Source organism: Homalodisca vitripennis, unplaced genomic scaffold, assembly GCF_021130785.1.
Source record: "Homalodisca vitripennis isolate AUS2020 unplaced genomic scaffold, UT_GWSS_2.1 ScUCBcl_541;HRSCAF=2789, whole genome shotgun sequence".
NCBI classification, from domain to species: Eukaryota; Metazoa; Arthropoda; class Insecta; order Hemiptera; family Cicadellidae; genus Homalodisca; species Homalodisca vitripennis.
The window spans coordinates 69,141-92,179 of NW_025776686.1; the positions used below are offsets into that span (position 1 = coordinate 69,141).

Here is a 23,039-nt window from a genome sequence, read left to right on the forward strand (position 1 = left end):
AAAACTGGCCTAGCCTTTATTTATGAACTTTTGGTATATATGCAGCAGTTGGTACTTGTGGAAAAATCAATATTTTTTTACTAATTTCCATGTAAAATTACTTGCTGAACATGAATATGACGGTCTTTTTTGTCGGAAAAGTCGTTAAATGTTCCAAGCAGCAGATTACAATCATTGAAATCTGTACTTTTTAAGTAGCATTTAAGTGAATTTAAACAGCGTTTTCCGACAAAAAAGACCATTATAATCGTGTTCAGCAAGTAATTTTACATGGAAAAATGTTTAAAAATATATATTTTTCCACAAGTACCAACTGCTGCATAGTTACCAAAACTTTTTGTTTGGTATTGGATTTTTTTAGTTCAATACTAGGCCTAAATTAAATACTAAATAAAAGGTTTCAAAATATCGCCTATTTGCTAATTTTTTTCGATTGTCAGCGTGCAAAAGCTGTTAGGTTATATTATTATAATTAGGATTGGTAAGCTACTATTCATGTTCATGACTATCTTAATTTAGAAATTATGCCAAAAATGACAAAATACTTCTTTTTAATCTGAACTACTTCAATTTACAACTTTATGTTCTGTTCTAGGATACAAGCTACCTGGATATTTCAAAAAATGGAAATTGTGTACGACTTTCCAAATATTTCATTTGATACCAGCAAATCACAAGAACCTAGTCTAACAGATTCAATATTAGATGATGGTGATAGTGTTCAATTATCTGGTGCTATTGAAATTACAGATAATATTGGAAGAATGATGGTAGAAAATGGAACTAACCATGCACCAGATGATCTTAACTCTTTTCATATTGTTCCTCATCTGGAAATGGAAGAGCATGAGGTAAGAAAAAGAAAAAGGAATACAAATTTTAACATACATAAATTCTTTTCAGGTCCGTAAAAAAATCTTCCAGTTATCTGGTAGAGATCTCTTAATGTCTTAAAATTATTGATCGTTTGTAACATATCTTTGCTCCGGCTCTTAGGCTATGGTTACTGTCAATGTTGTATTTTTATGAATAGATCATAACCAGAAAATCAGTCGGCTGTACTACTAACTCAACTAAAGATTTTTATTTTAAAGATGTTATGTCTAAAATTAAATGGTTGAAAATGAATATTTATTAAAGTATACTTTATACCCAAGTAATATTTTTACTCAAGTTTTACTGAAATGTGTTTTAAAGAAAACTCATTCATTCTCCCAGCATGTGATTGAGCATCCAAGTAATTAAATCCATGATCTCTTAAACTTAAGTCCAAGACACTAACCATTAGACTAGCAAACTGCCTATTATGACCCTGAAGCTAATAATCTGTTTTTTTTTTCAGAGTATGCAAGATGATGACCCACTAATTACTGGGAAATCAAAATAATTTAATTAATGTTGGTGAACTAAATACTGAAGAACCGAACATTGAGGATCAAGTAGTCGAAGTAATTGCTGAACCCCAGATTGATAACAACAGAGCAGAAGTAGTAGACGAAACGCCTAGCATAACAGATGATAGCTCTTCTAGTGTTCTGATTTTGAAGAAATTGACAGTTCAGGAAGACCAAAGAAAGGTAGGAAGAGAAAGTATGCACATCAATCTAGAGATATCAGAAAAAAAAAGGAAAAATAGTAATAAAAAAATACATTTCTCAAAACAGGAAAAGTTGTGTACCCTAAAAACTTCAGGGGATTTTCATTGTGCTTGCAAGTGTAATGAGAAAGTGTCACTTGAAGTAAGAAAAAGCACTTTTAAGAAATTTTATGATTTGGGGACTATAATGCCCAAAACATGTTTATTTGTGCATCAGTACAGGAAGAAAAAAACAAAAAGACCAACAGTACAACTATCTATCTAAAGACAGTTTACACAAGGAAAATATACAATTATCAATACTGTTATTTGCAGGAATATGTACGTACAAACCTTAAGAGTGTCCACAAAAAGAATTAATACAGCTCTTAAAAAGCTTAAAAACGATAATGTGAAAGATGAAAGGGGGAAATGTGGGTGGCAGTAACAAGATTGAAGACAAACGGATTGAAGAAGTCCGAAAACCACATTAAAAAGAATTCCAGCATACAAGGTCCCACTACTGTAGAACGACAACAGAATCATGCTGGTTATACCCCCTGCCTGATATGACATTTGCCACGTATGTACAGTTTGTACAAGGCTGAAGTAGAGCATCCTGTGTCCCAATCAAAATATAATCAAATATTTTATGCAGATTTTAACCTAAAACGGAAACCACTTCAGAAAGACACCTGCAGTACCTGTGACACACTACATGCCCTGGAAAATTCAACTACCAGTGATATAGAGAGAGATGAAATTTAAAAAATAAAACATGAGGCTCATCTGAAATTAGTCGAAGAAGTAAGAGCTCAGTTTCAAGACGACTTACTAACGGCAAAAACTGTTTGAATCAAAACAAACGCTGTCTTTTGATCTTCAAAAAACCCTACCATTACCTCGTCTGCCGACAAATGTCATTTACTATAAACGACAAATCATGCTTTATAATCTGGGTATTCATTCGGGGAAAACTGGTAAAGGTCAATTTTAATGTTTGGCTGGAGAATACTGCTGGCCGAGGTACTCAAGAGGTTGGCTCTTGTTTGAAGAGGCATATTTTGGAAAATTGTCCTGGGATTAAGGAATTGACCTTGTGGTCCGATTCATGTGGGGGGCAGAACAGGAGCATAAAAATAGTTCTCCTCCTCAAACATGTCCTTAGCTTACACCCGACCTTTGGAAAACATTGTCTTAAGGTACATGATTCCCAGGGCATTCTTACCTTCCCAATGACGCAGAGTTTTGGGGATGTCGAGTGCCACTTGAAGACACAACAGAGAATGTACACAGATTCAGATTTACATAAGTGTGATGGAGAATTGTAGGAGAAAGAACAAGTTTATTGTAACAAGAATGGAAAAAAAGAGGACTTCTTTAGCACATCAGATTTTAGAAAAGAAAATAACAAACAGGAAAGAAGATGTAGATGGAATAAAAGTTGGGATGGCTTAAGTTCAGAGAAATTTGAAATCTTTAAAGATAAACCTTTCTCAATATTTGTAAGGACAAGTCTAGGTGGACTGCAACAAGAAATTGATATAAAGAAAAAGAAGAAGGTAGGAGCTAATACGTGCTACTTGCGATTAGCAGAAAATTTACCACTCCTATGGCCCAATGGAAAAGGGATTTCATTGCCTAAGTTAAAAGATCTCAAGTCAATCATGAGTTTAATCCCATCAGATGCGAAGGAATTTTACAAACAATTTTCCTCTGACACCAACGTACAAGATGATATTGATGGTTTCAATGCGAATCTGGATTTTGAACTAGAGGCTGAGGAAAATATCAATTAAGTGAATATAGCATTATGTTCTAGTTTTTTTAATTTGTTCTACTATAAAAATAAATACTAGTGATGACGTATGAGAGGATGAAAAGATCCAACTTTCATCAACGATGTAACTGATTGTTTATAACGTTTTCCACACACTAAAAAATAATACAAATAGATATTATGTAATTTTATTTAGTAATAGATTTTTTAATAAAGTTATTTTTAAAATGAGGTGTATTTTTAAAAACCTTTAATTATTTAGATTAAACAAGATTGCAGGATAATAACAGACATTTGTATCAATTGGTTCCCTTGTGTTATAAAGCTCAAATCATATTATATTTGAATTTAAGCATAGGGGAACCAACCAACAATTTCCTTAATATATCAACCAATATTATATTTCTTGCTGTGGTATTTTATTTAACAACTTAATAAAGCCTTTAATATGTTTATTAAACACATCTGGAATATATTTCTTTGTTACTGGGAATGGGGAACCCACGCTAAACTTTTAACCTCTTTTTCTCAGTTAGACATCATTGTGGGTTGGTTCCATTATGCATACATACGTCCAACTAATCTTTATTAATGAAATATCAATGTTAGTAAAAGCATTATCAATAACAGTTTCTTATTGTTCTGTTAAACGGTTTGGATAGTCTACAAGATAATAACAGCCGTAGTTGGTTAGTATATTACTTACTTCCCTACTAGTACATGTATTCTTAGTCATATCTATATTAAAATCTCCAATAATCATTATATCATTATATTTAGAACATAGAGCTTCCAATATTAAATTTAGTTTGTTAACAAAAATACACTAATTTAAAGTAATTGGCGATCTAAAAAATCCCAACAACAGCATGTTTCTATTCTTTTCTACATATGCCAACATACAAACTTCAAAAATTTTGTCTTCCATCTGCTCTGAAACTATTTTAAGATTTACTGACTTAAATTTTAAAAGGTTTTTCTTTGCAAGTATCATTACACCTCTTCCTTGGAAGTTTTCTCTAGTGTAATAAGATTATATGCCATAATTTTGAATATTGATATGGCCTATTAGACTTGAGCTCACTTTATGTTTGGTGAGAACTACTAAGTCTGGATTAAGATTTTCTAGTCTGATTTGCAATGATTCAAGAACAGAAGGAAGATGTCTAATATTTTGATGCAGTCTAATGCTTAATGTTTTGATATATCAATTTGGTTATTATATTTAAATTTTCGCACAAAGGCCGAACTCAACTGACTGCTTTAAAATACACAAAATACTACTTTAAGCCAGAAACAGTATTTAAAACATTTGAATGGGTCCGCGTTAAAACGTTCCAAGCGACAAAATATCCAAAGTGGAGTTTTTCAGTGTAAAACGTTCTAGACGACATCCTCTACACATCGGTATATTTAATGTTGAAATATTTTAGGTTGGTACCACAAAAATCGTCTGCTGAACTGAAGTATGTTTTGAAGACGCCACGCGCCGCGTGGGTACAAAACGTTCTAACCGCCGCGCCATGGCCGCCCGGCGACGTTAATCATGTGAAAAGTGGTAAGAAACGTAAACTTAACGTTCAAAGTTGGAAGAGTAAGGTACGTAAAGATGCCAAGGACCACGGGGAGCCGTATATTTCAAAAAACAAGAAGCCTGTCCCTGGAAAATTGCCACCAGGCGAGGTAAGTTGTAAAACGTTCTAAACGCCATTGTCTCGATATCTCGATATAAGCACTTGCTGCTGAAAAATGTATGTGGAAAAACTAACCCAAGACTACCACACACCGATTTTCTTCAAATTTGGGCAAACCACCCATAAAAATAAGTTTTTTAATTTTTAAAATAAAATTTTCTCTAACGATTTAGATTATACTTATATATTTTATAGAGCAAAAAATACCTAAGATTACGCTGCAAATCGCATATCTGTAAAAATAGCTCTTCAGTTTACATTTGTATGAAAATGTACAAAAGTTATTGTTCCTGTAAGCTTATATTATCATACAAGAATGTTAAAAAAAATTTAAAAATCATATTTTTAAATATTAATTTGTGAAATGAATCGTATAAAATATACTTATGCGATTTTTTTTCAGGCAAGGGTCTGCTCATGCCAATTTCAATGTGGTGAACTTACCCACGATGAAAAGAAGAAGCTGTTAGTGGAGTTCTACAAGCTGGACTACAACAAACAAACACCATTTTTAGCCAACGCTTGCACAAAGGTGGTGAACATTGCTCGGCGAAGGGTGAGTAAAGATATTTCTAATAGCATTGGAATTTGATGAAGTCCTAATATCAAAAGATCATTTGATTATTTGGTCTGACTCATGCAGTGGCTAAAACAAAAACTTTTTTACAGATCTGCTTATACCAACACCTGGTGCAGAATGGTACATTTGAATTAATCGATCACAAATTTCCAGAAGTTGGACACACATATCTGGACTCAGACCGAGATTTTGGTATCATCGAAAAGAACCTGCGCAAACATGAAACCATCTTTACGCCAGAGGAATATAGAAATGTGATTGCCAAATCCAATAAAAAAAATCTTGTTATCGACGTGACACTGGTGCCTTGCATTTCAACATGGATTTCCTGAGATTTAAAGCGAAACAAACTATTCCTCCTACAATAAGATGCTTCGTCACACAGATATTTTATAATATCCTAAATCACGGTCGTTGTCCTCGGTGGCTTTTTTATACTTTGAGTGTGTTGTATAGGATGGTATACCTACCATCTTCACCAAATTTCAGCCTGTTATTTAAAATCCAGGTTGATGTTTCTTTTGTACAAATGTCCTGGTCTACATTTATATTTAATTGTTTCAGGAAAAGAAGTAATAAAGAGATGGGGCAATCTTCGGGACGCATTCTCGAAGTCGAAGAAGAAACTAGCAGAGTGTAAGAAAAGTTGAGCTAGTGCCCATAATATTAAGAAATACATCTACGCTGACCAGATGCAATTTTTAAATAAATTATACCAGTCAAGGGAAGTTGCAGAAAGTTTAGAATTTAGATCAGACAACAATGAAGACAAAGCTGATAATAATCTACCCGAAGCCCAACTACCCCCAAGAAGCCTACCTTTACGGAGCCCAAACCACGAGAAAACAAAAGACGTCGTCAGCCTGATGAGGTTGAACTCAAAATGATAAAAACATTAGAAGAACAAAGTCCTCATATTTCATATATTCAAGTACTTCTGCCGCATTTGCACAAGTTCGATGACAGTGAAATTCTTGAATTCCAAATGGGTGTTTTGGAAGTAATGAAAAAAAATAGAGAATAAACGCAAACAATCTGCTCAACTTCAAACTACTTCCCCCGCCAACATCTTCCTATTATCCGAACAACTATCCCTTTCCACAGTATCAATCATGTCGCACTTCCCAATTGTCTTATCCCAACCAATTCATCGTAAATAACAGCCTCCAATCACAACAATCCCACAACCACCCCAAATTCATCAATCCCCAAATTCATCAATCCCCAAATTCATCAATTGCACGAAAATCGAAATCAAAATCCACAAAATCCCAATAACAGTGATTCAAACCACCAGCAGGCACGCTCTTCGAAAGGACAGCCACTTGAACATCAACAACAAATTGCACAATACTATCAAGATTTTGGCCACACGTCAGCAACCACATCTCCAGAGATCTATCCATCGGCGAGCCCTTCTCCAGCTGAATCTCCTATTCAGAAGCCAGTTATGACTTTAATTAATTAGTTACATCAAGTTTTTATCATATCTAAAGTATTCGGTTTCAAGGTAACATGTAAAAAAATTAAATTAATATTCAAAAAATAACTTGTGCGTTTATTTGTTTTCTACACTTTCTTGAATGGCTATTTGTACCATTTTAAAATGATATCTAAAAAATTGCACTTTTCAATACCTACTTACCTAAAAGTTGTTTCAAAAATTAGTTCCAAAATCATAGATAAAAAAATCTCGGAATCTTGGACTTCTTGTTTTATTGTTGTAAGAATCTTTTGGTTTTATTTATTATAGATTATAAATAAATGTTACAAAAATATGTAATCACTAATGATCAGTAGGCCTACATTTGAAATATCAATGAAAAGTGTCAGGTATATATTTTGAGTTACTACTTACCTCAATGTTAGAGCAAGCCTTTCTCTTGAAGGAATAGAGTTTCTCATTTTAGTATTCTGATGTTGAATTTCATTTTTCAACTTATCATGGAGTTTGTCAAAGGATTCAATGGACATTCTGAAAAAGTTAATAAACTTACAACTATCAAGCCTTAGTTCTTCAAAAAGAGTGTAAAATGTCCCCGTGTATTCTCTGCTTTGATTGATAGGATGAATCCAACACTTGCGCTTAACATTTGAAGGGTACAAGGAAAAAAGGAGCTAAGTTAATTTTTTTCAAAGTTGGTTTATGATGCCATTCGATAGATTCGCTTGATAGCTTTTCTTGTATAAAAATATTACAGGGAAGAAACGAGCTTAGTCCCTTCAAATTAGCTAATGAAAAAACAGCGTACAGGAAAAAAGGGGGCTAAGTAAGTTTGCTACAGGGAAAAAAAGGAGGCAATTCAACCATTAGTCACGTGACCAGTGACAAGCCCGCCATTCGCGTTCAGTTCTGTCACTCTGCTTGGACATTATCGCTGTGTTTGAGGTTATGTTTGTGTAACTCTAGTTAGTTAGGGCTGTGTTGTTTACATTTTACGTAATTATTTAATATAGTGATGGAAATCGATAGTGATGATCGTGGAGAGGAACTTCAAGTGATTTCTGGTGCATTGAAAACAAAAAAAGAGGAAGACGTTTGGTCGTATGTCAGAGGTGAGTAAGAAACTGAGCTTACAAAGTCATATGACAGGGCCAGACTGTAGGTCCGGTAAGCTTAACCCTTTGATTCATAGTGATATTACAGGAATACCAGATAGAACATTATTTTTCCTGGCTCACTGCATTGTGGTATGGTGACTGTAAACGCATCACTGATCTGATTAGTGATGTAACCTAGCGGATTTCAGCAGAACTACTAGTAGCCTGCATTATTTAGTGGAACAAAGCAGTTGCAAGCCGGGAAGACACGGCACTGCGTAGAGGGTGGATTACTGCTGCTTTGTCATCTTTCAATGCAGTTATATTTTAATATCAAAGGTAAGCTATATCATTTCCTGCAAAAGAATATATTCAAGAAGGTTTATAGCACTTGTAAAATACCTAGTTTGTCATTGTTGCATATTTTATAGGTAAAATATGCGTGGTACCCCTATAATACCACCATGCCTAGTTATCTTGGCAAGGAACATAACCTGTATAGTATATTTTAATATCATATTATTTATTTAGCAGACAAATCAAAACCAATATATTTGATTTTATATTAAAACTTTAGAATAATAGAACGAGAGTTGAACAAATGGGCAAAAGTGGCGAAGAAATATGGTTTAGAGATGAACATATATAACATGATTTTATATTAAAACTTTAAACATTAGTCCTTAGTAAATATATGGTATTTTTCATGTCTCGCAGAAAATTCTGGCTGACTGACGAGCTGACGGAAGATGTTTTACTTGCAGAAATTCCTAGTGGAAGGTCTTGTGATGAAATTGGCCTCTCAGACAACGAATTGGAAGGTAACAGCATTTCCTCTGTCCCTACGGAAATCTCTATCATCATTGATGAAAACACTGAAGTTATTTTGGAGGATGACCCAATTCTATCACAAGTAAGTGGCCAACTAAGATCTCCATCTTCCCCTTCAATAATTAAATCTCCTTCGAGGGAAGCAACACGTACAACCATTATTAATGAAGCTGGGCCATCGACCTCTGGTGATTTTCAAAGTCCTGGACTTTTTGAGTTGTTTCCAAATCTATCACCCATTTCTGAAAACATTCAACCGCAGGCCCAAGAAACGGTAGAACATAATACCATTATTAGTGATAATCTAGATGCCGATGATGAGTTGGATGGTCTGCCCTTAATTTATAGATCACATAGAAAAACAGAGTTTCCTTGGAAACTTGTTCGCAATTTCGTTTATAAGGTTCCTTTTATGGAAGACACCACAAATTTCTTTGAGGATATTGACACGCCAACTGATATGTTTTTAAAATATTTTCCTCATGACCTAATAGATGAAATGGTATTTCAAACTAACTTGTACAACACTCAAAACAATGATGGTCAATGTAGACACCCTACAAACACAAAAGAGATAACAAATTTCATTGCAATTAATATTTTATGGGAATAAAGAAACTTCCAAGTTATAGAGACTACTGGTCTTCGGATCCATCACTAAGAGATCCTTACATTTCTAATATAATGTCGGTTAATTGATTTGGCTGGCTTCTCAATAACTTGCATTTTGTTGATAATACCAGAGAACATCCTAGGGACTCACCTAACTATGACAATTTGTTCGAAATAAGACCTGTTTTGAGTAGGCTGTCTGAAACATTTTCACAGATGTACAAGGCGACCCAAATTCAAGCTATTCATGATTCTATGATTAAATTTAAGGGTAGATCAAGTTTAAAGCAATATATGCCCATGAAACCAATAAAACGTGGATACAAAGTTTGAACTAGGGCTGATGAAAGAGGTTTCATTGTGCAATTTGATATTTATACTGGTAAAGTTGTAGGTATTGTTGAAAAGGCTTTGGGTGCCAGTGTAGTTAAACGCTTATGCAAGCCTTTGGAGGGAAAGGATATGAAGTTTATATTGACAACTACTTTACTTCCATTCCTCTGTTCGACTGTTTGTAAAGAAAGCAAGTATATGCTTGCGCGGTACTATTCTGAAAAGTAGAAAATTTACCCCAAATATATTTAAAGAAGACAAGGAGATGCATCGAGAGGATTTTGAATTCAGGAGTAGTACTACTGGACTTACCTGCATCAAATGAATGGATAATAAAGGTGTTTTATTTATTAGCAACCACCATGACCCTTCTGAAGTAACTACAGCCCAAAGAAAGAAAAATGATGGGACTCGAGTAACAATCCCCTGCCTAAAAATGGTAAAAGATTACAATGTCACATGGGGTTCGTAGATAAAGCAGATCACCTCAAATCATGCTACCAAATCAACCGGAAAGATGGTATTTGAGAATATTTTGGCAATTTGTTGACGTCACTGTTGTAAATGCGTCTATTGCATATGGCGTAGGCAATCCAGGAAAAAAAATGATTTTGAAGCAATTCCGAATGTCTGTGGCTCAAGGACAGTGTTGAGAATCCAGAAAGATTGCTCATTACTACTGCTACTGTTTTGAGCCTTGTTGAACCAGTTACTAATCCAAAAAGGAACGTGACTGCTAACAATTATTTTACTTCCATTGAACTTGTCGATACGTTAAGGGAAAGACAACTAACATACGTTGGAACGATTCGACAAAATAAAAGGGATATACCGGTTGCTTTTAAACCTGACAAATACCGACCCGTCCAATCATCTGTGTTTGGCTTTACTAGGGACAAGGCTTTGGTTTCTTCTGTACCGAAAAAAAAAGAAAAAAAAGAAAAAAAAACAGAAGCGTTACACTGCTGTCAACTATGCATCATGATAAGAAAATCGACATAGAAAATCAAAACAAGCCAGAAATCATCGAGTTTTACAACTTAACGAAAGGAGGTGTCGACTGCTTGGATCAGAAATGTGCTATTTATTCTGTAGAAAGAAGAATTCGGCGCTGGTCCCAAGTACTATGGTTTGGTCTCTTGGATGTCATTCTAAACTCAGTCGATTTACAAATTACCATGGATCGCAGAAACTTAAAGATTCTAGGACTTGACCTTGTTCAGCCACATCTTCAACGGAGGTCTCTGCTTACAAAGGTTTGGTCAGGGGTATGCTGTTGTGGACAAACTAATGCGGATGGGAAACTTCTTTCAAACAGTGTATCATCTTTTCTTGGATAACCTTTTCACTACAAAAAAACTAGCCAGATACCTGTATGCCAACTCAACTTGGGTTACAGGCACCGTCAGATTAAACAGACAAGGAATGCCTAAGAGTTTTTAGGTAAATATAAAGTAGGTCAACAAACCTACGTTAGGAAGGGACCTATTCTAATGATGGCTATGCGGGAAAACCCACTAACAAAAATCAATTCATTTTACTTTCATCAAACTGTGAGGCTAAAAACGTATTGTATACAATGAGAAGAAGTGGTCGAATTTTAATTAAAAGCAAACCACAAATTGTATACCAATATAATCATGGAATGGAAGGTATTGATGGGACAGACCAGATGTTATACACGTATCTCGATGAGAGGAAAAGCACCTTTTTTCACTCTGCGCATCGTGAGTAAAGGTGCAGGCCGAGACACCGGGAACGGGTATACCCTAGGGTACCTGTCAGCCGTAGCTTGGCAGGCAGCCCTACCCCAGTTCCCCGGGGCCCGGTGTTATCTCGTTTAACCGAGCCGGGAATTCACGCACGGCTCGGGCTCGCACGTGGCAACAGAAATCTCCGACATATCTGTCCATTACTCACTTCCTGACCAGGGACCGAAGTGGCTGGCACCAGGGTTCATGTATATCGTTATGCCTCGGCAGAGCTAGCTCACATCAGCCTTCTGCTACTACACAGCCCCGAACACGGGCATGCTCGAGGATCTGTGTAGCAGTTCCGGCACTCCCAGCAAACAACAACACGACCCAGTCGGGACAGGATTAGGAATTTTCGGTTATATAGGGTGAGGTGCCAGGTTCGGACAATAGTCTGGCACCAGCTCAGGGGTACGAAAGGTCGCCAACCTTAAAGCGTCCGGGCAGGCCGCTCCCCTACGGAGAAAAATGGAAAAAGAAGACAGAACGTGGATAGAAAAGAAGTAAGAAAAAACGAGGGCTGCACAAAGAAAGAAGAAATGCAGACCATAGAATAGACCCTGGTATGAAGAGAAGGGACACAGGGTAGGCAGTTTAAGGGATTGGGTAGGAATTAGGGAAGTGGTTAGGCGGGGGGGGGCAGGCAGTTTAACGTCATACCCAGGACGTTCCTAATGAAGAAAAATGCTGTTTTAACTGAACAACTTGACCCAATTTTAAAATAATTCTTATGGCCTGTTTTTGAGTCTTTAAAATAGAGTCCATATTTTTATTTGTAGTCCCACCATAAAGGCTTATGCCAAATTAAATTATTGAATGTATGTATGCAAAATAAGTTATTTTCAGTGTTTTTGAGCTGCATATCAAGGACATTTTGCGAAGGGCATACAAACCAGATGATATTCTTGGAAATATCATTGTTACATGATGTGTCCAACTTAAACTTAGGTGTTGGTCTACTACCAAACCTAAAAATTTTGAGCTTCTGACCTGTGAAATGTTTTGGTCATCTAATTTTATTATTGGGTTTTATGATTTTCCTTTTCGAGTAGAGAAAGTGATAAAATTAGTTTTATTTGGGTTAATATAAAGGTTGTTCTTTTTAGATTAACTATTCATGGTGGAAATATTTAAACTAGATAGAATTTAAATTTCTTCTTTAGAGCTGGCAGATATTTTTAAATCAATGTTGTAGTGGGCATTGAATTCGCCTAGGAGAAGAAAAGGCTTCGGTAACTGGCCAATCAGTGCCTCGAGATCACCTTGACAGAGGGTGACTGGGATTGGTGGAAAGTAGACGGTACATATATACAGTTAAAACGGGACTTGGATTAACACACAAACACATTGGAGATTGGAGTGGAGGGGCACCTCAGAGGCACCTAGGGATTCATCCACGAATAGAGCAACACCACCACAGATAATCCCCTCGTGAGAGAAATCTTCACGAAAGATGTCAAATCCCCTCAAAGGGGTTTGGCATCCCGGGTGGAGTTTAGTCTCTTGGTTGCTAATTACATGAGGTTTTTTGGTTTGTAAAAGATGTTTTACATCTTCCAAATGTCCGCGATAACCATTAGTATTCCATTTGATAATATTAAATTCGTTCATGTTTTGTTTAACTGTATGTAATTTTATGTCTGTTTTTATTTTTATTAAGTTTAAATGTACCTTGAGTTGTTTGAAATTCTGATCGAAGCAGAAGGTCATCTCCCATTTCATCCTCATCAACTATGGAAAGTTGAGAGGAGCAGGGAGTGGGGGGTGAACCAGTGCTTCCCTTTGATCTCGCCTGAGCTTTCGATCGGATTTGGGTTTTAAGTCTCTCTTGGAGAGACTTCCTTTCCTCCGCCGTTTTGGAATGGTTACATGGTCGCTCTTTTCCTTTAGCGGGTGCCACAGACACAGAAACTGGCCTGGGAATGGCTCCTGTTTGTTTCGGGGGTCCCTTTGCTACGGGGGCAGAAGTCGTATGACTACTCGCTTGTGTTTGCGGCAAGGCCTTGGCATTTAACTGCTGCACCAAGACAGCGACCTGTTGAGTGAGTTCTCGCACCATGCCCTCCAGAGCTGAGCAGGAGGAGCACTGTGCGGGCTGGGCTGGAGGTGCAGAAGCGGCCTGAGAGTAGGAGATGTCTTTTCTTGCAGTTTGTCCAAGTCGTCTCCTATACTCCCTACGGGCGTCGCCAAAAGACAGTTTTTCTAATGTTACTAACTTTAATATCTCTTTCTCTTCCAAATAAATCTTGCAACTGCGAGAGCTTGAAGAGTGCTTGCCCTTACAGTTCACACAGTGCTCTTCTCCGCTTGTGCAATCTTTGTCATTGTGGCCACTTTGACCACATCGGCTACATGTCTCTAAGCCGGTGCATGTTTTGCTCGAATGTCCGAAACGCTGGCATCTGAAACATCTTTGGGGATTTCTGAAGTAAGGTTTAATTTGAAGAGAAAGGTATCCTACTCTAATCGTGGCTGTTGGGTGAGGGAGGGCGAAGGTCAAAATGTGACCTGGTGTGGGTGTTGGTACACCATTCTCGACCCTCGTTATTCTCACCACATCAGTGACGAGGCTATAGTGACATAGACGTAGGCTACAGTGTCAAAGAGGGTTCAAACATGGACGTGGACTACAGTTTCACAGAGGCTTCGGACATGGACGTGGACTGCAGTGTTACAGAGGCTTCAAACACGGACGTGGACTGCAGCGTTACAGAGACTTCGAACATGGACGTGGACTACAGTGTCACAGAGGCTTCAGGCATGGACGAGGGCTACAGTGTTACAGAGGCTTCAGGCATGGACGTGGACTACAGTGTCACTTCTACGAACATAGACGTAGGCTACAGTGTCACAGAGGGTTCAGGCATGGACGTAGGCTACAGTGTCACAGAGGGTTCAGGCATGGACGTGGACTACAGTGTCACTAGTACTACGGACATAGACGTAGGCTACAGTGTCACAGAGACTTTCAGGCATGGACTGGGCTACAGTGTCACTAGTACAGAGGCTACGGACATAGACGTAGGCTACAGTGTCACAGAGGGTTCAAACATGGACGTGAACTACAGTTTCACAGAGGCTTCGGACATGGACGTGGACTGCAGTGTTACAGAGGCTTCAAACACGGACGTGGACTGCAGCGTTACAGAGACTTCGAACATGGACGTGGACTACAGTGTCACAGAGGCTTCAGGCATGGACGTGGCCTACAGTTTCACAGAGGGTTCAAGCATGGACATGGACTGCAGTGTTGCAGAGGTTTTAAACATGGACGTAGACTGCAGTGTTACAGAGGTTTCGGGTCTTTTTCGTTTAAGGGCCAGCACAAAAGACCCCAGCTTGCCTATTCAAAACTCAGATCACGCGATGCTTGCCCGCTTCGCAGCGCTTTGCGCCGTTTGTTTTTTTAGAAAAAAAGATTAACTCAAGCTTGCAAAGTCCAAGCCCAGATCAACTCACCACGCTTTATTGAACAAGAAAAACAAAGTATAACTAACTCATGAAAAAATTCAAGTAATTGAGAGCAAAACTTATTGTTCTGGAGGCCAATACCAATTGATATCCCTCCAAATGGCATCACACAAATCAACGTCTTTGTTCCTCTTCCTCCACATAAACTCACATAGATAGGAATCAACGTGACTACGGCTCGTTCCACATTCCCACCTGTTGCTGCGTTTGGCAAACGCCCACATACATTCAACAGACTGCGAGTTAGCACCAGTAACTGGGTCGACGAAATTTTCACTGTCATTAACAGTTAGGTGCTGGAAATTCATACCTGGCATATTTGGTATACCATTGTATGATCTCCATAAATCAGAAATAATTGTCGTACCTGGCAAAATCGAGTCTAATACAAAACTCCAATGTTGCAGGTGTTCTGTCAGGTATTGCATACAAGAAGCAATCTAGAGTCTCGCGACAAATACCACCAAAAACCCACAGTTGTGGGTATACTCTCCCAACTTGATGTTTGCGCCTGGAGAACAGGATTCATCAATTTCTACAGTACAACCTGGACTACCAATCTCTATTGGGTTGTGTAGTAAGGAGTTTACACAAACCTCCCTTAGGTAGTTTTTCCAATTTGTTGTACTTTCATTGGCCATCTCCAATTCTTTGTTGCAATATTTTGTTGTTGTATACTCTTGGGCCCATGAGTAGACGAACAAAAAAAAATTTTTTTTTACAAGGGGCAAAAAACGCTGCGGTTATCGCCCTCAAGCAAGAATTGACATCTGCTCGTATTTGGTGGTGTCAAGTAGGTAAATAAAGATTACACTGTATATAACAAAAGTAATTGGAATCACAAGCAGGTGGGTAAATCATTTATACTTAAAACTAGATAACAATAAATGTAACAAGGGAAAGACTGTAGAGAGGTCATAACCCATATAAAGGCTAAAAAGATAAATAGAACATAAATAAGGACAAGTTACATAACATTAATTAAATAAACTATAAAAGCTTAACACATTTTCCTGCCACCAAGGTAGCTGTAAAGGGGCTAAATTGGCAGCTGTCATGATAATGATAAATAAAAATTAAATAATAAAATTCATTAATATTAACAACAATGGATAATCAGAATAAATCCAAGAATGGATAATCATGTGAAATTCTGTCAAATGCCTTGCTAAGATCCAAAAGTATCCAGACCTTTTTCTGAATTATCAATGGAATCTATTACTGATTCTATGAATTCCAATGCTGCTGTTTTGACTGACTTGCCTTTTCCGAAGTCATGTTGAAAAGAGTCCAGCAACTGATTTTTTTCAGTAATCAAGTAATTGGTCTGACATAGCGCGTTCATACATTTTTGAAAATGCTGGCAGTAAGGCAGTTGGACGATAACTATCCATCTCATTTTTACATTTTTTATGTGAATTGGTATAATTTTAGCTATTTTTAATTGTTTTGGAAATGTCCCAGTAATTAATTAGGAGTTTAATAGGTGCAATAGTGGTTGTAACAGGAGAGTCTTAGCTTTTTTAATAATGGCTAATGGTACATCGTCATACCCACAGCTTTATTTGTTTTCAGACTTAAAATGATATTATCTAGGGTCTTGTAATCAATTTCCTTGCACCGGAACAGCTTACTATTACTGTGGTCTGCCTCAGAGGTGTTTTGAGAGCGGAAGCTCTTTTGTAAATTTTAATTTTTTGTAAAATGATTAAGAAAAAGTTCACTTATTTTATCAGGATTAGTGTAAAGCTTTCCGTCATTATTTCCAACCTCTCTATTAATAATTTTCCAAATATCACCAATTACATTTTTTGATGTTAGAATTTTGTGGTCATAGAATGCTTTTTTGTTTTGTAATATTTTTCTTTTAAATTCAATGTTTTTCTGTTTTATGCTATCCTACATATTTTTGTTTTTTGGTAGTCGTGCCAAATTACTTTGAGTGATTAAGTCAGCATTATCCAATTTCAGGTCATCTGTAATCCAAGATTGTTGGTTGACATTTTTACTAACTAATAATTTGGGAAAACAAATATTAAAGTGATATAGGAAAATGTTGTTAAACATTCCAAATTTATTACAAACATCAGAGGTATATACATCAAACTATAATTCATTACTCAGAGCTATCAGAAAATTTGAAATATTTTCTTCTGAAAAATGTCTAGAATATTGAAAAATAAATTTTTTTCTTTTTTGTTCTCATGAGCACCTATATTGATTTCGATTAATTGAGCATCATGATCGGATAGTTGTGTATTAATACCAACTATCTTTATTAATGAAATATCAATGTTAGTAAAAGCATTATCAATAACAGTTTCTTATTGTTCTGTTAAACGGTTTGGATAATCTACAAGATAATAACAGCCGTAGTTGGTTAGTATATTACTTAATTCCCTACTAGTACATGTATTCTTAGTCATATCTATATTAAAATCTCCAATAATCATTATATCATTATATTTAGAACATAGAGCTTCCAATATTAAATTTAGTTTGTTAACAAAAATACACTAATTTAAAGTATTTGGCGATCTAAAAAATCCCAACAACAGCATGTTTCTATTCTTTTCTACATATGCCAACATACAAACTTCAAAAATTTTGTCTTCCATCTGCTCTGAAACTATTTTAAGATTTACTGACTTAAATTTTAAAAGGTTTTTCTTTGCAAGTATCATTACACCTCTTCCTTGGAAGTTTTCTCTAGTGTAATAAGATTATATGCCATAATTTTGAATATTGATATGGCCTATTAGACTTGAGCCCACTTTATGTTTGGTGAGAACTACTAAATCTGGATTAAGATTTTCTAGTCTGATTTGCAATGATTCAAGAACAGAAGGAAGATGTCTAATATTTTGATGCAGTCTAATGCTTAATGTTTTGATATATCAATTTGGTTATTATACTTAAATTTTCGCACAAAGGCCGAACTCAACTGACTGCTTTAAAATACACAAAATACTACTTTAAGCCAGAAACAGTATTTAAAACATTTGAATGGGTCCGCGTTAAAACGTTCCAAGCGACAAAATATCCAAAGTGGAGTTTTTCAGTGTAAAACGTTCTAGACGACATCCTCTACACATCGGTATATTTAATGTTGAAATATTTTAGGTTGGTACCACAAAAATCGTCTGCTGAACTGAGGTATGTTTTGAAGACGCCACGCGCCGCGTGGGTACAAAACGTTCTAACCGCCGCGCCATAGCCGCCCGGCGACGTTAATCATGTGAAAAGTGGTAAGAAACGTAAACTTAACGTTCAAAGTTGGAAGAGTAAGGTACGTAAAGATGCCAAGGACCACGGGGAGCCGTATATTTCAAAAAACAAGAAGCCTGTCCCTGGAAAATTGCCACCAGGCGAGGTAAGTTGTAAAACGTTCTAAACGCCATTGTCTCGATATCTCGATATAAGCACTTGCTGCTGAAAAATGTATGTGGAAAAACTAACCCAAGACTACCACACCGATTTTCTTCAAATTCGGGCAAACCACACATAAAAATAAGTTTTTAATTTTTAAAATAAAATTTTCTCTAACGATTTAGATTATACTTATATATTTTATAGAGCAAAAAATACCTAAAGCCCCGTTTACACTGCCCGAGCATTCGTCGCAAACAGGAGTGACGAACGATCATTCGTTCGAGGCTCAGGCAGTGTAAACAGTTTCGGCGAGCCGAGCAAGGTCGAATCGAATGCTCGTTCGTGCTCGAGCCTGATCCGCCCGATGTCGGTTTTCCGGCGAATCATCAAAGGGATGCTCGTTCGCCGCTCGCTCAGTGTAAACACCTCGGGTTTCTTCGAACAGCGTTCACCGAATTCTGTTCTTGCCTACTGGCTGTCGAGTTCACACGTCTCCCATTTCGAGTGTGGAATTACTTCTTTAGTTTATTCTGTGTAGTAATTTTTCGTGAAAGCAGCATGGAGTGGGAGAATGAAAAGTGCCTCCTTTTAGTTTCTCTTTATGAGGGGCACCCAGAGCTGTGGCAGCCGAACCACAAGCTGTACTTCAACAAAATTTAAAAAAATGACGCTTGGGAAGCTATAGCGACGCAGTTGGAGACGACATAGGACACCGTCAAAAGCAAAATAACCTCCTTGTTGGCTTCCTTCAGGAGGGAGAAGAACAAGGAAGAAACTTCAAAAGGGACTGGAAAAGGTAAGTCAGCCTTCTTCTAGCAAATTTATAGCTTTTTCCGGTGAAATTCATAATTTTTTCAACCAAATTCATAAATCTTTCAACCAATTTCATACACTTTGAATACACCAATTGACAATATTATTTTCAAGAAATCATAAATAATAATAAAAATAGAAGGTGATCATCTCTTAATATATAAAAAAGTTAAGTATCTTTATTATCGTTATTATAATATAGACAATAAAAGGTGGAATGGAAATAAGATGTTGTGATTTGCAGCCAGACGGTGCATTGTTCTCTGAATAGTACACCTATGTTTTCGGTTCAACGAATTGATAATTAAATGTACCTATTTTTTATCAGGTGCAGACGAGATCTACAGGAGCAAATGGTTTGCTTACGAACCTTTTGGGTTTTTGAAGGATAAGAACAAGTGCAAGGAAACCATCAACTCATGTACTTTACAAAACGCTTCAAAGGAGAATGATTCACAGGTAAGCTCACGAATTACACTTTTTTACCTGCATGGCTTATTAGAGATTCATTTTTATGTACTTAAGCTTGAAATGCCTCCTAATAGATTCAGGTATAATATGCCTCCTAGGTAGTACAATAAATAGGTAATGAATCAGAATCAGAAAATTTATTGTGGTAAACATTTTCACAAATGCGACACAACGTCATGCTTAGGCTTAACACGTTCACTGCGCGTGGGACGCCGGCGTCCCATACCAATCCATTTGCGCATGCGCATGGGTGCCCGGCGTCCCATCACACCATCACTACGTTGGTCGTTTAGTGCCTGCTCAGGCTCCGTACAAGGAAGGCGATTATTTGTGCGCGTGTTGAAACCGCCATCTTTGTTTACACTGCACTGTTCGTGTCCCGCTGGCGCCTTTCTTTGTTCGTTGCTAGTGTCGTGAAGTGTGTCGTGTGTTTGTTGTTATATTTGTTATTTGCTATGTAGTTTTTTTATACTTCCTACAAATACTTGTGACTATAACAATGGCTGCCGGACTCAGTGACTCACAGATTGAACGGGAGGTTATAGACAATGACCTTGACAATGAATCAGACAGTTCCGTGCAGGAAAGTGATACCGATTCCGAAAGTGACTTGGATGATGACGGAACTTTTCCACTAAACCCTGCATGGTCTGCACAGCTACAACCCCCTACAGTTATTCCTTTCACAAAACAAAATGAACTATTAGTCCCTACGCCAAGAGAAAATAAGCCGGTAGATTGGTTTTTGCTTTTGGTTGACGATCAGCTGCTGGAAAGTATCGTAGCAGATACAAACAGGTACGCTTTTGACTTGTTTTTTGGGCCTTCCACTGAGCCACGATCACGTATTCACAGATGGAAGGACTTAACTTTAGACGAACTAAAAAAGTTCATAGGCCTATTGCTTCACACTGGTACGTTCAAACTGAACCGCCTCAATGACTACTGGAAAACCCATCGAATGTTCAACTTGAATTGCTTCCGTGACCATATGAGCCGTGATCGGTTTTTGATTATATTACGATGCATTCATTTCTCACATCATCAAAATGTAGCTCAAGGTGTACAGGAAGACCGTTTGTCAAAAGTAAGGATGCTAGTTGACCACTTCAACAAAAAGATGGATGATGTTTACTATCCAGGCAAAGAACTTTCTTTGGATGAGGCTATGGTTTTGTGGCGCGGTCGGTTGATTTTCCGACAGTACATCAAAGGAAAGCGCCACAAGTATGGCATCAAACTGTACACTCTTTGTGAACCTGGTGGTCTCATACTTCGTTTTCTTGTCTACTCAGGATCTCTCAGTGACTTAGGTGGGAAAGGTCATGCCACAAAGGTAGTACTACATCTTATGAGAGGGAAGCTCAACCATGGTCACTCGTTGTACATGGATAATTTTTACAATAGCTTTCCTTTGGCCTACCAACTGCTTAGGAAGAAGACGTATTGTACTGGCACACTTAGAGCAGACAGAAAGTACCTGCCAGATGAGGTAAAATCAGCCAAAGTAAAAAAAGGTGAGACAATTGCTCGGAGTGCAGAACAAGTCACTGTTGCCAAGTGGAAGGACAAGCGTGTAGTGACATACATCACTACAGAGTTTGAAAACAACATGGTTGAATCACGGAATCGCCATGGAGTAGCTAGAGTAAAACCCCTGCCCATTGTGAAATATAACACATTTATGAAGGGAGTGGATAGGGCAGATCAAATGCTAGCGTACTATCCATGCGAAAGAAAAACGCTGAGGTGGTACAAAAAGATCTTTGTACACATAATGCAGATGGCACTGGTGAACGCCTTGAAGCTGTACAACCTTTCCAATCCCCAAGAAACAATGAATCTTTATGACTTCAGGCTAGCTGTCATCGAATCCCTTGTCCCTGAGAAAGAGCTACAAGCCCCAGAACGTCCTCGCCGAAGCAATGAGAAGGCACTGCACGTTGTCTCCTTGATTGAAGGGAAGGACAACAGGAATCGGCAGAAGAGAAAACGTTGCAGAGTCTGCCACAGTGAAGGAAGAGAAAAACGTACTGCATACTTTTGTGCACAGTGCCCAGGAGAACCTTCACTCTGTCCTGTGGCATGCTTTGAAAAACACCATGCTTAGGACTGTTTAGAAGAAAGGGTGGTGGGAGGGATGTAAATAGGTTTTATTTAGTTTTTAATTTTATTTTGATGACTTTTTTGTCATAAACAATACGATGTAGTGAAGGAAAAGCACGAACAGCCCTAAAAGTTTAGTCAGTGCGCATGGGATACCAGTGTCCCACATGGAGGAGTTTTCGGCAGTGCTGATGGGTGACCGGCGTCCCACAACTTTATGACGTCACTTCCGGGTGCAAGGTTAACTTCTGGCAGCTTCTTTCCTATCTACAAAACTGGCCTCACCATATAGTAAGTAAAAAAATTATATTTTATTTTAGCATATTCTAAAATTTTTTTCCAATATTTAGCAGTGAACGTGTTAATGATTATTTGACTAATTACTAAGTCTATCTACCTGACTTATCAAACTAACAAACTCTTCAATATTGTAACAGCAGAAATCCAACAACAAACATTTAATTTTCAATTTAAAAGGTCTTAAGCTAAGTTGTTGGATATGGTTTGGTAACAAATTATACAGTTTTTTTGCCTATTTCTAAAAAGTTTGATTTAGTGGAATGATAGTTGTACTTATCTAATCTAAGCATATTACAGTTTCTTGTGAAATAACCATGTACAGAACTATTAGTTGGCACAGAATTTAAATGAGTTTTTACATACAACAAACATTCCAATATAAAAAATATGAAATGAAAGGAAGTGTTTGTGTGCTGTAATGTGTCTTGCGAAAGTCAAGTCGATGGGTGTTCCTTTTAACGTAGTTGACTTAGAAACGTTTGATACGCAATCAAGATTATACGTATATTTCATGAAATTAAGAAACGAGTTGTCAGACTACGTTTTTGTTAAAATCACCACACAGAAGAATCGGTATACTAGAATCAAATTGCACGAACGGTGGCACGTACTGGCTGTTGTGAACGTACGGACTGAGTCCTTGCCATAGTAACATTCCAATGTCCTGCATACCAGCTCCTGGATGAATATATACAGCACCGAGTATAAACTTGAAGCTAGTATTAGCGGTGAAGCAAGTAACTTCAGTCATGCACATGTCACCCTTGGTTTTAATGACACGAGTTGCGTCTGTAATCGCAATTTG

At 37.3% G+C, this 23,039-nt stretch overlaps 1 protein-coding gene and 1 pseudogene across 1 annotated transcript; both read left to right on the top strand.

Annotated features, from left to right (window-relative positions):
• Window positions 1-2,811: 2,811 nt before the first annotated feature.
• On the top strand, window positions 2,812-7,098 carry LOC124370835 (annotated as a pseudogene).
• Window positions 7,099-20,327: 13,229 nt separating this feature from the next.
• LOC124370836 (piggyBac transposable element-derived protein 4-like) lies at window positions 20,328-21,938 on the top strand. The gene has a single exon (XM_046829136.1). The coding sequence runs from the start codon at window positions 20,328-20,330 to the stop codon at window positions 21,936-21,938; it is 1,611 nt and encodes a 536-aa protein (XP_046685092.1).
• The last annotated feature ends 1,101 nt before the right edge of the window (window positions 21,939-23,039 follow it).